A 13,453-nucleotide genomic window follows, 5' to 3' on the forward strand; every position below is an offset into this window, starting at 1 on the left:
ATTTCAGTTGTCCAGCCCGCGTCCGGCATATAACCAGAGCTCCGTAAATGTCAGTCCCTCGCCCCTCTGACTATGACTCCTGCTAACAATAAGCACAGGATGGTGGATCGCTCTCCCTGGCAGCAGAAAGTGATTTTCCTCAATGATAAGTTGGCAGAGAAAAGGCGAGCAGCAAGGCTGGGAATGATGGCCCATCTGCTTCTGGCTGACTCTGCCCAGTTTCTCCCTGTAGCACAGCCTGAATCCAGACTCTGCCTCCTCACTGTGCCAACCCAGCCTCGTCTTGGCTCCCGGCCTGGGCGCCGGCAGCCTCAGCTCCCTCCCCTCCCCCGCTTCACCCCCCAATGTCCCGTCTACTACCTGGCCCCATCCGCCGCACCCCACCTGTGATCTCACCTTCCCTTGCAGCTGCCGCCTCCCCTAGGCCTGCTTTGTGCCCCTGTTCCCCCGACCCATGACCGTCGTGTTCCCTGTGCCCTCCAGGCCCCCTCAGGGCACTTCTCCATCAGGCCTCCCCTGCCTGCCTCCTCCGTCTTCAGCCTTGGCTCTTACCCTCAAGACACCTCCCAGCTCAGGGTCTCCCCCATCTTTGAAAGCAAACAAAACCCTTCCTTGATCCTGCCTCCTCCTGAGGCTTCTCCACGAACACCCTCTCCCTTTCTCCCATCTTCTTTCCTCAGCCGAGTGTTTGGAAAGAGAGTTCTAAACTTGCAGGCCACGCCCCTCATGTCCCATGCAGGCGCTCACCTGCCTTGATCAGATTTCAGTCTCCCTTGGCTCCACCAAATGGGCTCCCCCCTAATTCTCATCTCAGCATCCTCTGGAAACTCCTCCAGGAGACTTCCATGCCCAAGGCCCCCTCCTGGTCTGGCTCCATCCCCTCTCAGCACTTTGTCCCAGTCCCCAAGGGCTCTCCCCTCTCCCTCCACCTCTTCAACTTGGGGCGTCCGCAGGGTCCGTCATTGTGCCTCTTCTCATTCTTCGTCATCCACCCCCATGGCTTGCACTGCCTCTGGTGATTTCTCTGGCCCAGCTCACTTTTTCAGTCATCGGCTCTACCCATTGGCCTTCCCCCTTGGCCATCCCTCAGGCTCCTAAAATTCCGTGTGTCCAAAACTGAGATCACTGTTTGGGCCTTCAGTCTGTTCTTCCTCCCATGAAAGGGTCAACCCTAACGCCTCCTTCCTCCATCCCCACCCATGGCCCTTGATCCGTACTTCCTCCTCGCCCACTACGGCCTGTCCAGGACCACATCCTCCTGGCCTTGGGGTGCCTGCTCTGGGAGGGCAGGGACTGCGTCTCTTGGTTGGATGAGCCTGCCATTGCCGCATCTCTCGAAGCTGTCTTCTCTCTATCCTCTTGGCCGCCGCCTGAGTCAAACCCTCACCATCTTTAGCTTTCACCGTATGAGCCTCCTAGCAATTGTCTAGACCTCCAGACCCACCAGGCCTTCAGCCCTTCTGCGGCCACAGTGATCTTGAGCTCAGCAGGCGATCTTTTTAACCCTTTCCGCAAGCCCCCTGTGTGCGCCCTACCTCTTTCTTGCCCCCCTGACATTCTGGCTTCCCGTGAATGCAGTTCACTCTCGGGTCTCCAGGCGTCTGCTAGCACGCTCCCTCCTCTAGAACTTCCCCCGCCCCCCCCGCCCCCCACTTACTCTTCTCTGACCTCCTCCAGGATGAGGCTGTGGGCTCCTGCCTGATGCCCTCCCTCTGGGACGCTTGGTCCCTTGTGTATATTCTGTATATATATTCTGTATATACTTCTGCGGCGCTGTGTGCCTCCCACCCTGCGTGCACGCTCCCCCCTCATCTACAGTGTGTTGGTTGGTCTGTCTGTCTGCACCTCACTGGGTTCTAAGCTCCTTGAGGGCCAAGAAAATGTTTTGCTCACTTCAGGGTTTGCAGAGCCTAGCGGGTACATGGGCCTCTGGATGTGTACATTAAACCAGTCAGGAACTACCTGTTCAGAAAGGTGGTCAAATTTAAAGTTCATAAGGGGATGCCTGCACCAAGTAGGCCCTGGGGGCTTGTGGATGAAGGAATGAGCGAGTGAGTGGAGTACACGGAGGGCTGCGGGGACGGGGATGTAGATAGCGGGTTTTAGTAAACAGGACGGGGAGGTGCAGCACACGAATCCCTAGCCTGAATCCTCTCTGTCCTCACTCATCACAGGTGTCCGACAACAAAGCCTCGCTGCCGCCCAAGCCGGGGACCATGGCTGCGGGCAGTGGCGGGCCGGCGCCTCTGTCCTCAGCAGCATCCTCTCCCCTGTCGTCCTCTCTGGGAGCAGTTGGACACAGAGCCAACTCCCCGTCTCTGTTCGGCGCGGAAGGAAAACCAAAGATGGAGCCTCCAGCCAGCAGCCAGGCGGCCGTGGAGGAGCTGAGGACACAGGTCCGGGAGCTGAGGGGCATCGTCGAGACCATGAAGGACCAGCAGAAGTGAGTGTCTGCGGCCCCTTCTGTAACTGCCTCCGGGGGTTGCTTTCCACCGGCTCAGGGCCTGGTTCTGCCACCTTGGGGCCCAGCCTGTCCCTGAGGGTGGGCCGCCTCCCTGGGGATGGTGGCAGCAGGGCTGGGAGTGGGGGTGTGAACCCGAGGAGCTTCACTGAGCTCAGCTCCACGTGTAAACTGGGTCAGCTGCACACGGGCTGGCGCCGGGGCACAGGGGAGGAGTCAGCTACAGGGACGCGCTCAGCAGGCTGCGAAAAAGAAAGATCTTCAAATCCCCAGAAGACACCACGGAAGTGGTGCATACACCACTTCTTAATAATCCCAACAGCCAGCTTTTCTTCTAGCACCAGAAAAATGGCAATTCCTTCAGTTAGCTGCCCCATGAAGGAATTGGCTTGCATTTAGGGGTACAATGTATGCAAAAGATGCAGGGACTCTTTGAACCTGAGGCTTGACACTCATCAAGGTGTTCTCACCAGGAGACTCGAGCGGCCTCTGTGCGTGCCTGATCCTCAAGGGGCGCTTAGATGGGGAGAGGGACCTGCAAGCCAAAATAAGTATCACACGCATATCACCCAGGATGCTGTGTGCAGTTAAAAAATAATGGTAAAAGGATTAGAAGTCAGGAGGCACTTATCTGAATAAACGGAGGCGCAGAGAGTTTAGGGATCCGTTGGCTCTTTCTGGAGGGAACGGGGGAGGCATCTCGAGGTGTTTCCTGAGTAGGATTTCGAAAGCCGACCTAGCATTGCCAAGAGCAGAGCACCCCAGCAGAGGGCACAGCACGGGCAGGTTCACAGGCGCGTGGAGCGGCCCGGCAGGTCAGTGCACTCCTGGCGCCTGGCCGCCCGGATCGGGAGGAGCCCGGGGCAGTGGCGGGCAATGGGGCCACAGACCCGCAGTCACACCTTCGGGAGGATGCCTGCAGCTGGAGGGCCCCGAAGTGTTTTGTGTACTTTGGGGAATAATTGGGTTAAACAAAGTTACTTTCTTCTCCGAAGGACTGCTCAGAGCCTTCACTGTGCATGGGAAGATGGAGGATAACGTATGCAGTGTTTCCCAAACGTACTTAATCACGGAGTCCATTTTTTCCCTAGAACATTCTAGGACAAGGCTTCCATGGAACTCACTTTGAGTACTATGGCTCTATTCGCTTCTGTTCCACTCAGGCTGGAGGTGTCATATGAATTGGGGGCCTCTTGGACTCACCCCCTGCCTGGAAGGGGCTCATCAGATAAATACGCAGAACCGCAGGATGGGACTAGAGCGGGTCTTGAGGGGCCAGCCAGGCTGCCCCTAACTCTTCCAAGTCCCCAACTCGTATCTGACCCGGCACAGTATAGCTTTGCATACCCAAAGGCCCCATCCGTGTCCAGGCGACAGGTGTCCCCTGCCTGGACAGTGACCCGACAGCACCAGTACATCCCAGAGCACTGGTTCTCAGCCTTCTGAACAAGACGGGTCAGACACTCCTGGATCCAGGGCTTCGTCCCTTGGGGCCCTCGCTCTGAAAAGTGCCCGGAACTTTTCTGAAATGGCCTGTGCCTGAGTCTGGAGTGCAGAATCGCCAGTGCCTTGGGGCCACTCCACCCCTTTGTTCCTCTCTCCACTGTGAACCCGGGCATGGATGGCTGCACTTGTCCTTCCCCAGCCAACATCTTCTTGAATCAGACATCACAGTGGCCCCTCTCCAAGGCCTGCCCTTCACAGCCTTCCTCAGCTTGGCCCTCACGCCCAGGAGCACTGGGTCCCCCCCAGTCTCCCACCTTAGCTCTTGACGTCACTTTCCTTTCAGCCTTTGGCTCAAGTCTGTGCTGATTCCCGTCATCCCCAAACATGCAGTTCTCACCTCCCTGCTTCTGTCCTGGCTCTTCTCCATCAACTCCCCCATCTTCCTCCCTCCTCGTAGACGTACCCTTTTTTACTAGTTCAAGACTTAGCGACTATCTTCGCACCTCCCTCCCCAACTAACTCCCCAACCTGGACTGCTGGAGCATAGCGTGTGCTTGAATAAATGCAGGAACGCAGCACAGGTGGTTAATGTCAGAGAACCCAACGTGTTGACAGCAGTGCTGGGACACTGACCCAAGTGCAGGGACCATCGTGGTGCTCATCTGAAGTGAGCAAATGCTACATAACATCTACCTTGTTTCTTGTGCTGGTTCTGCGGTGTTTGTGTTTTGATTTTCCAGTCCAGTTTATAAAAACGTGTGCGTAAAATGGAGTGTCTGATACCCTAGAATGGAGTACAGCTCTCTGACCAGAGTTAGGATGGTTGCAGTGTCCTAAGTGTAGAGCCTGAGTTTGCAAGATGATTAGTTTTGTTCTACTTCACTGTTTACTGTTGGGAAGGGCACTGGGCTGTGTGTTCTAACTCGTGTCTACTTTCTCTATGACATGATTACCATATCGTTAGTTCAGTTCTTTTACCTCCAAGTTTTCGGGTGTTACTATTTGCACGATTTTGTGAGAATCTCTGAAAACGTACCAGTAACCTTTCAGTAATGTAAAACTCTGTGAAAATAAATGAAATATATATGGAGTGGTAAAAATGTCTGCAATGAATATTATTATGTAAGTCCATGTAAAGACCAGTGATTCTATAATAAAGGACTAGTTAGAGGGAAGATGACCGAATATGAGCCTGGATACCTGGAGTGTCGTCATTGGGCAAGTCAGGCCACCTCTCTGGGCCTCAGTTTCCCCATCTTCTTTTAGGAGAAACTTGCGCTAAGGGATTTCAAAGGTCATTTCAGACCTACTATTTGATGGCTACATATTTGGGGAGCCCAGAAATAAAGGCCTTTCCATCTGCAACAGGCTTTAAGCAATAGCCGTGCAAAGAAAATATAATGTAATGTTCTGTCCACACTTTCTTTGTAAAAGGATCAGATGGATTTTGTAATGATAAGAGACTTCATATCTCTTGTCGGGGAAGTCTGGGCTTTTGTTTAACTTTGTCATTTGCTTTCCAGACGAGAGATTAAGCAGTTACTGTCAGAGTTGGATGAAGAGAAGAAAATCCGGCTTCGGTTGCAGGTGGGTCCCTTGGGGTCCTGTTGCCCCGTGAGAGGCTCATTTGGGGGTGGGAGCAGAGTCCGGGCTTTATTTTGAAAATAATTGAGGGAGGAGATATGGGGCTATATGTATATGTATAGCTGACTCACTTTGTTTTAAAGCAGAAACTAACACACCATTGTAAAGCAATTATACTCCAATAAAGATGTTAAAAAAAAAAGAAAAGAAATGATAGTTACTTCTCTACCAATTTCGATGCGCTTCCTGTGAGAATTTTCTTAGAACTATATAGCCCCCCTTCACATCCTCTCCTGGGATCCAGGAAGTCTTGGGGAAGGGAGGCATTAGCAAACGTGCCCCAAGTTAGGTTTCTCATTTGGAATTTATCTGAAACATCTCCTCTGTGAAAAGTTCCCCTCAGTTTTCAGAGGCCTCATTGTCGTAACTGCCAGAGGGCATATGGTGCCAGGGAGACCCCATTGGCGCTTCTGTCATGCCGCTATTGGGACCCCAAGGACCACAGCCGGCCACACTTGGCACTTGCTCCTTATCTCTTTACTTCTCCCTGACAGCCGTGTCAGTCCTGCAGGGCATCAGAGCTGTGTCACCCTCTCTCTAGCCTCCCTCTGGTCTAACTCAGCCTTTACCAAAGGGTAGAGAGTGTATAGGAGTTGGGAATGGTAGGCTTTCAGCTCTCATGCAGTTGGTGCCCTTGGTGGTGACTGGGATCCATGGTGCTTAAAGGATAGGTAGCTGCTTGTCATCACTTTGCGGGTGCTGATAGACACCCCCTTGGGCCCAACCACAGCTGCCTTCCAGACCTGCCAAGTGGTCAGTGTGCAGGACACCCTGCTCCACCCTCTGGCCAAGGAACTGAAATTACTGTTGTATCATTGCTTTTGACAAATTTTGGATACTGGTAGCCTGGGAATTCAAACATCCCCCCTTTCCTAGCACTTCGAGTTGGTGTGCCTGTTCTTTAGGTTTATGTCAATTTCTGGCATCATGATCAACTCTTCATTCAGATGTCGTTTCACCCATTTCCCCTTTCAAATTGTCAGGTTGACTATTTGCTCTCAATCAACCAGGTTGCTTATCTTTCAGCTTTTATCCAACCAGCCAATTCATTGTGATTTTGTTCGGCTCTTGTTTTTCCTTTATAGATGGAAGTTAATGACATAAAGAAAGCTCTTCAATCAAAATGAATACTTGATAAATGAAATGTCGCATTATTCATCCCAAGTCCAAGACTCAAATTTTCCGCCCCAGCCAAAATAACCTTGTGCCAAAAGATGAAAAATTGCCTCAACATGTCCCTGTTTGAAAGATTAGCACAAAAGTCTTGATAGCACAACACAAATTCCATCCAAGAGGAGACTCTTCCCCATGGTATAGTCCTGGGTCTGGCACTGGTTGTGACTTAAACAGAGAAAATTGTGCTAAAGGCTTTTTTACTATGAGATCTCACGTGAAACGAAAACTCAGGCAGTTTAGTCCATAGTGGTACTATTTTGATGATATTTTCCATTAATAAAATGTAATTTTAGAGTCTTCGTTTACAAGCTTTATAATTTTATGATTTTTTTAATCGTGTTTTGCCACAGATTCCCCCAGTGTTTGTATTACACATAGTCCAGAGCGAGCATCCCATTCTTTTGCTTTAGGCGGAAAGCTGCCTCGCTCTGTGTCCCCCTCAAGGAGTCTATTACATATGCAATTTTAGGTCCAACTTGTCCCTCCTCCTGCCAGCAAACCCCACCACCCTAAGATAAATTTTAGCTTATATATGATGGTATATTTACAAAAAGAGAAAGAGAAAATCTGGTATTTGCAATGATCTGTGCCTTCTTTTTACCACCCTCTTGATTGGAGCTTTTGTGATGCAGCTACCATGATTTAAAAAACACACACACGCATTTATTTTTTTTAGTCACTTATCAAAGTCTACTAGAGGCCACTGTCTTCAAAGCTTCTCTCGCCTAACCAAAGGTCCTAAGAGGAGACAGCTGTGAAGTTGGGCGTGCTCTTTGGTACCAGCTGTGACTTTTAAGTTCTCCTAGTTTTAGGTTGTTCATGAACTAGAAATGTCACCCCTGCTTGATTTTTCATCAGCCAAGTTAAACCCCTGCTTCCTGTCCTTTGCACCTTTTGAGTGAACGGAATATGCATTATTAAAGCAAAAATAAATAAAAGTAAAATGCAAATGAAAACAAAGGCGGGGGGGGGAGTTGTATTATTTCCTGCACTAGGCTATCCACGTGTGCTGTTGTTGAAGGTGTACTCACATGATCTCATTTGCCTTGCTCTCTTGTAACCCCTTCCTCAGGTCCAAGAGAAAGGGGGGAGGCGCTTGTTGAAGCGTAGCCATTGGATCTCTCTTGCATTCATGGAATTGCTTTTTCCGACCCGAGGAAACTGGTGTTTGCTTGTCCACTTTATCTTTGTAGCCAATGAAGAGTTCAGCTTTAGACTAATGTAACTGTTTTCTCATCCTTAGCAGAAAATAAGGGGAGCATACTGTATTGCAAGATAGTTTGGGGATTGGGGGGTCGGGGGGATGGTCCCTTCATGGCCCCTGAAGGTGTTTTATGTGTTTCTAAAAAGCTGCTTTGTCCATTTCCTGAGTTTTAGAGCGAAACTACTAAATATGAGTAGATTTGTACAACCACAAAGAATGAGAATTGATAACACTGAAGGAGTGATGCAAAAAAAAAATCATCACACGTTCTTGATCATCGAAAGTATTACAAATGAATGTCTCTGCCTCTCTCCCTTCCCCTGCCTTCCTCTTACCTACTTATTCAACCTTGTTGCCGGAGGCTGCTATTTCCCTCAGAGTATTTCCAGAGCCCTGGACATCCTGGTCCTCCAGGTACGGTTCCAGGATGATGGCAAAGTTAAGGGAAGGGAGTGTGTAAAGAAAGAAGCCTCACACCCTTCACTCTCATATCTGGACATACTGCCTTTCCAGCAGCCTTGCCCTCCGTTTGCTTGGGGCCAGGAGCGCCAAGTTTCCAAGGGCAACATAAAACATTCCTATACCCCTTGACTGTTCTAGGCATTTCTACATTAAACTTGAAGGCTTTAGAGATTTCCCACCACCAAATATAAGAATGAGGATTGGATTCTTTGACATTTGGATTTCTCATTCACTCATCATGAAAATCCCTAACGGTATAGTTTTATATAATGTGTATACAGAGAAAGATTGTGAATAAATTAAATTGAGAGGTTGGAGTGCCCTCGTGGGGCACTGGCGACCTGAAAAATAGAGCCATTGGCTTTCTTTGTATCAGGAGAGAGAGGAGCAATTCTAGAAGGAGAAGTTGGCGTATCCAGCTTCATTACTGCCCTATGGGCTAACCAGCAAGAGGACTCTACAGTCATGGAACTGGATGAGCCACTGCCCGAGCAGCCACCATCTTCACTCTTTACAAAATGGGCCTGTGAAGAATATTGAACAGCTTGCAAGTATCACTTTTGAAAAAATTCTTTTGCTTTCAGCATGGACTCGACCAGCATCTGTGGAGATTATTTTTTTTTGCTTCATTTTCTAAAGTTGTATTTAGAAAAGTCTTAAGTATTGTGCTTTGTAAAGAAGATGATTAAAATGAAGTTTTGTGGAAATATTTTTGTCCAAAGTTGTCATGGTCCAAGAGGAATGATATCTTGGAATTAAAGTCATTTTCCTCCATTTTCCACAATTCGGTTACTCTCAGAGAAGTGTCTTAATGTCTTCAGAAGAAATGGAATATAGTGCCCCCCTTCCCATCTTTCCCAAGTGAAGAGAAATAATCCAGTAAAATCTGTAGCTGTGAATTCCATTTTTAAGTTGTTCACTTTTACATTCATATTTACGCAGAAAATTCTAGTTAGGTCTAAATTCTTTTTTAGTGTAAAGATCATTAAATTATTATCCAAATAATTGTGTAAAGCCATTTTTATTCATCCACAGCCGTCTAGACAGTATACTCGAGCACATGATTTGTTTCTCCCATAAAGACAGCCTGTATCTATCATCACATGTGTGTCTTTGGTTACTAATGGCAGGCTTTTCTTTCCTTTCGTAACCAGCTCCTTGATGGGAAAACCACAGGGAGTATAATTTACTGCTTACAGTTGCCATGGTCTGTATAAAAATAATCCCCACGTCCCACAAAGGTCTTTGTATTGTAACCTGAGGTCATCATGGTCTCTTTTTTTGTAGTAGATTAGGTTTTAGTCCTCTAGTTATTTTAGCACAAATTAATGTCAAGATGTTTTAGCACCAAGAGGGTTTGGTAAAAAGCTTTTCTCTTTGGTTTTGTACAAACTGTAACAAAGCAACGCGTGTGTGGGTGATAGGTGCTCAGCGTGGCTGATTGCAGTGTCCAACAGAGGGAAGGCTTGGCGCTTTTGACCCAAGCCAGGGGAAGAAGATGCCGTTCCCAAAACTGGCTCTAATGAGGAAACACAATGACCTAGGCAGAGAAAACTCTTCCCGGCCAGAAATAAATGTTTGTCACTGGTGTAAGGACAGAGAGGGGTCATGTCTCTTAAGGCGATGAACCTTTGCTGTCATTCCTAGTTCTGTCCCTAGGGTTTCCCAACACGTGCAGCAGAAGGCAGCCCGTGAAGTCAAGGAGAATCCATGAAGCAGATGAAGATTCCTAAGAGGTAGTTTTATTTCATGCCTTTTTAAGCGACCCCAAATTGGAGTGCCTGTGAGGGCAGCCTCTTTCCATAAATGAAAGTGTGTGCTAATCGATTTGTGAATCCAGGTTTCACAGTAAAATGGGCTATTTTTTTCTTGTTGGAGCATTAGGTGATAAAAATATTTGAACCAAACAATAGAACAAGGTAACCTAGTAGGTTGTAGCTAGAATTTTCTAAGGAAAAAATAGATGGGAAAAAAAAACTGACTAAAAAAGAAGAGTTGAGTTCCTGGAGAACCAGCTTCATGGGGCAGTTCTCTTTAAATGGCAACACGTTTAATTAAATTATACAGATAAACAATGTCATTTAAGTCGCGAATGCTTCCCTTCTCTCTCACCCCTATAGAATATGACCAGTTCTCTAAGAAACCAAGATTTGTTGGCAAACTTTGAGCGCTTTGATGAGAATGCGCCCTGGAAATGCAAAACTTCATTATTTGTTAATTTTTTTTTAAGTTTTAAAGGGTTTTCAAACCAATTTTTAAAGCTAAAAAGAAAAACCACAAAGAAGTCAATAGCATTTCCAAGGTTATTCCCCAGGAGAAAAACAGAGATGTCTTAGGAGAAAGGGAGAGGATTCTCTTCAAGCTTCATGAGGGTTTCTTAGTTTGGGGCCTAATCTGAGAGGACCAGGAACTTGCCTGGGGCTGAAGCTCTGCTGTTGAATGCTGACAGGAGGTAGATGAACTGGGACCCTTGTATGAAATACCCACCTGCCCCCCTGCCTTGGCCCCAGGAGGCTCTCGTGAAACATTCTTATTTGTTCTCAATCAGGGCAGTCTCCTTGGAGGAAGTGAATCTGGAATGAAGAGAGACAGAGAAGTCTCAGAGGGAACTTCAGGCCCAGAAAGATAAATGCCCCAGTTTTAAAGGGACACATCTAGTGCTGAGAATCTGGCAGGGGGTGATGAGGAAGACAAAACGGGGAGGCCAAGCGGAGCACGAGAAGCTTCAAGGTAATGGAGGACAACACATGCTAAGGAGGGGCCTGTTGACAAGAATCCTACCAACGAATCCTCTAAGGTTTAAAGGACCAGAGTGATGACTGTAGGTTCAAATGTAGAACCCAGTCAGTCACCTTGAGTATTTTTAACTAACTTACTTTTTTTCTGATTAGGAAGCTATTATTATACCCAAAGTGGAAAATAAAAATGATAAAGAGAAAGGCAGATTAATATTTCCACATGTCCACCACAGGGACCTGGTAGGATTGTACCCTCTGGCCTTCTTGTGGTTGGGCAGGGGCAGTTCCTGGCCAATAGGTCTGCATGGTCTGGGCAGTGAGATTAATTTAGAGAATAAAAAGAGATGTGAAATGCTTTGAATTTAAAAAAATAGAAAGGCAGTAATTGTCCGAATGTCATTCAGATGCAGCCTTTAATAATTTTGGAGTCTCGTAATGGAGGTCATTCTGTGTCTATAGTTTTATAGTCTGGTTTTTATACTTGGTATCATCATTTCTTTGGCATTGCTTTTTTTCCAAAAACATGATTTGTAATGGCTGCATAATACTCTGTCTCTAGATACGCCAGAGAGCATTTAACCAGTCTTTTCTGGAACACGTATTGAGTGCTTAACGATGTGCCGGACCCCGTGATGGGTGCTGAATGCAGCGTAGACCCTGTCGTCAGGGAGCTCAAATGGGAGAAAATAGACAGGTAAGCAGGCAAGTCTTCCACAGGAAGAAAGCATGACCACAGAGGGGAAGTCCAGGGGCTTTGGAACTGCAGAGCAGAAGTGCCAAGGGAGCCTTGAGTGTGGGGAGGTCAGGGAAAGAAGGGCATTTTTGGTAAATTCCAACTTTTTTTATTTTATAAAGCTATGACGAGCATCTTTGGGCATAAATCTATGTCCACATTTCCAATTTATCCTTAAGACAATTCCGAGAAGTGGAGTGTGAGTTACCTGAGATTTTTAGCAAGAATAGTTTTTGCCTGATGATAAACATAATTGAATTAACGTTAGTATAAAAAAGTGACTAACCACCCATCCGCCACTGAAGTTGTAGTTGCCTAAACCTCCATGGGTATCAAGTCTGGGTCTCTTCCTTCTGGCTAGTCACTGCTCAAATGTCACCTCATCACAGAGGCCATCCCTAACCCACTAAATACAAGAGCAACGTTAGCCTCCATCTTCCCTCAGACTGTCCCATAGGAGAGTCTGTTTCATTCTGTTTCATTCACTTACACACACACACACACACACACACACACACACACACACACACACACACACCACCTACTTACCTGTCTGTTTTCTGTCTCCTCTCCCTAGAATGAAGCCGCCATGAGATAGTGACTTTATTTTCTTCACTGCTATGTCCCCAGCACCTAAAACATTGCCAGGTGCATACTAAGCACTTGATACATGTTTATTGACTGAATAGATGAATTGGTAATTGTGACTGATGCCAAATGGAATTTATTCTATAAATTTGAGCAGTGTAGTTTTACCTTTACTAAAACTCTAAGCACAAAACTGTAGCATTCTTGGGGATTCATGACATAAGAAAACAGTTATGAAGAAAGCCTTGAGGTGCTTTACTTGTACCTGAGTCTTAGCCAACACCTGGACCCAAAGGAGTGTGCTTACATCACCATGGATCTTAGAACAAATTCACATGGTCTGTACACCATTAACTCTAAGCCTTTCATCGACTATTAGAAAACCGTGGCTACCTCTGTTTTAAGACGTAAAACATTATTTTTTATTTAGCTTCACTCTGGAGAAAGAATGAATTCAAGGGTGAGCATATTCCTGATTCCTTTACTCCTGACACTTCTCTGAAGTCAGATGAGAGCCCCTCAGAGCTGACCATTTGCCCTCAAAGTGATGAATAAGTAGGACATGTAGATGAGCCCTGAGCCTCTGAGACATGCCATAGGGTTCTTGGGGTGTGATCCCCAAAAGAGCAATAGTAGCATCACCAACCGGGAAGTGGTAGAAATGGAAATTCTTGGGCCCTGACCTAGACCTTCTGATTTAGAAACTCTGGAGAAGGACCCAGTGATCTGTGTTTTAAGAAGTCCTCCTGATGATTCTTATGCATGCTCAAGTTTGAGGACCACTGTCATGGGGGGATCATCTCACTCTCGATGAATTGTGTGTAGAATAACCCATAGCAATCTTTTCCGGAAATCTCTAGTTAGACTTTGGCTGCAGCAAAACAAGGTGCACTGTCCAGAAACTATGCCATGGTCTGTTAGGTTAAACCATATGGAATTGACATTTGTAGGTCAAATATGGTTGATTAGGGCTTCCAGTTTCAGCTCAGAGACACAGAGAG

At 47.1% G+C, this 13,453-nt stretch overlaps 1 protein-coding gene and 1 long non-coding RNA gene across 7 annotated transcripts in view; both read left to right on the plus strand.

Moving 5' to 3' along the window:
• SH3KBP1 (SH3 domain containing kinase binding protein 1) overlaps positions 1 to 7,687 on the plus strand; it is a 344,191-nt gene extending 336,504 nt beyond the window's left edge. For all 6 annotated transcript variants that reach the window (XM_060136885.1, XM_060136886.1, XM_060136881.1 and 3 more), the window contains 3 exons: positions 2,175 to 2,443; positions 5,431 to 5,494; positions 6,637 to 7,687. In XM_060136885.1, the coding sequence (XP_059992868.1) occupies positions 2,175 to 2,443; positions 5,431 to 5,494; positions 6,637 to 6,678 (375 nt within the window). In that variant the 3' untranslated portion in view covers positions 6,679 to 7,687. The remainder of the gene's footprint in view (positions 1 to 2,174; positions 2,444 to 5,430; positions 5,495 to 6,636) is intronic.
• Positions 7,688 to 10,667: 2,980 nt separating this feature from the next.
• LOC132514072 (uncharacterized) lies at positions 10,668 to 12,512 on the plus strand. The gene is made up of 3 exons (XR_009538612.1): positions 10,668 to 11,123; positions 11,691 to 11,825; positions 12,442 to 12,512. It is a non-coding gene; the product is annotated as an uncharacterized LOC132514072 (long non-coding RNA).
• The last annotated feature ends 941 nt before the right edge of the window (positions 12,513 to 13,453 follow it).

This window comes from Lagenorhynchus albirostris, chromosome X (assembly GCF_949774975.1).
Source record: "Lagenorhynchus albirostris chromosome X, mLagAlb1.1, whole genome shotgun sequence".
NCBI classification, from domain to species: Eukaryota; Metazoa; Chordata; class Mammalia; order Artiodactyla; family Delphinidae; genus Lagenorhynchus; species Lagenorhynchus albirostris.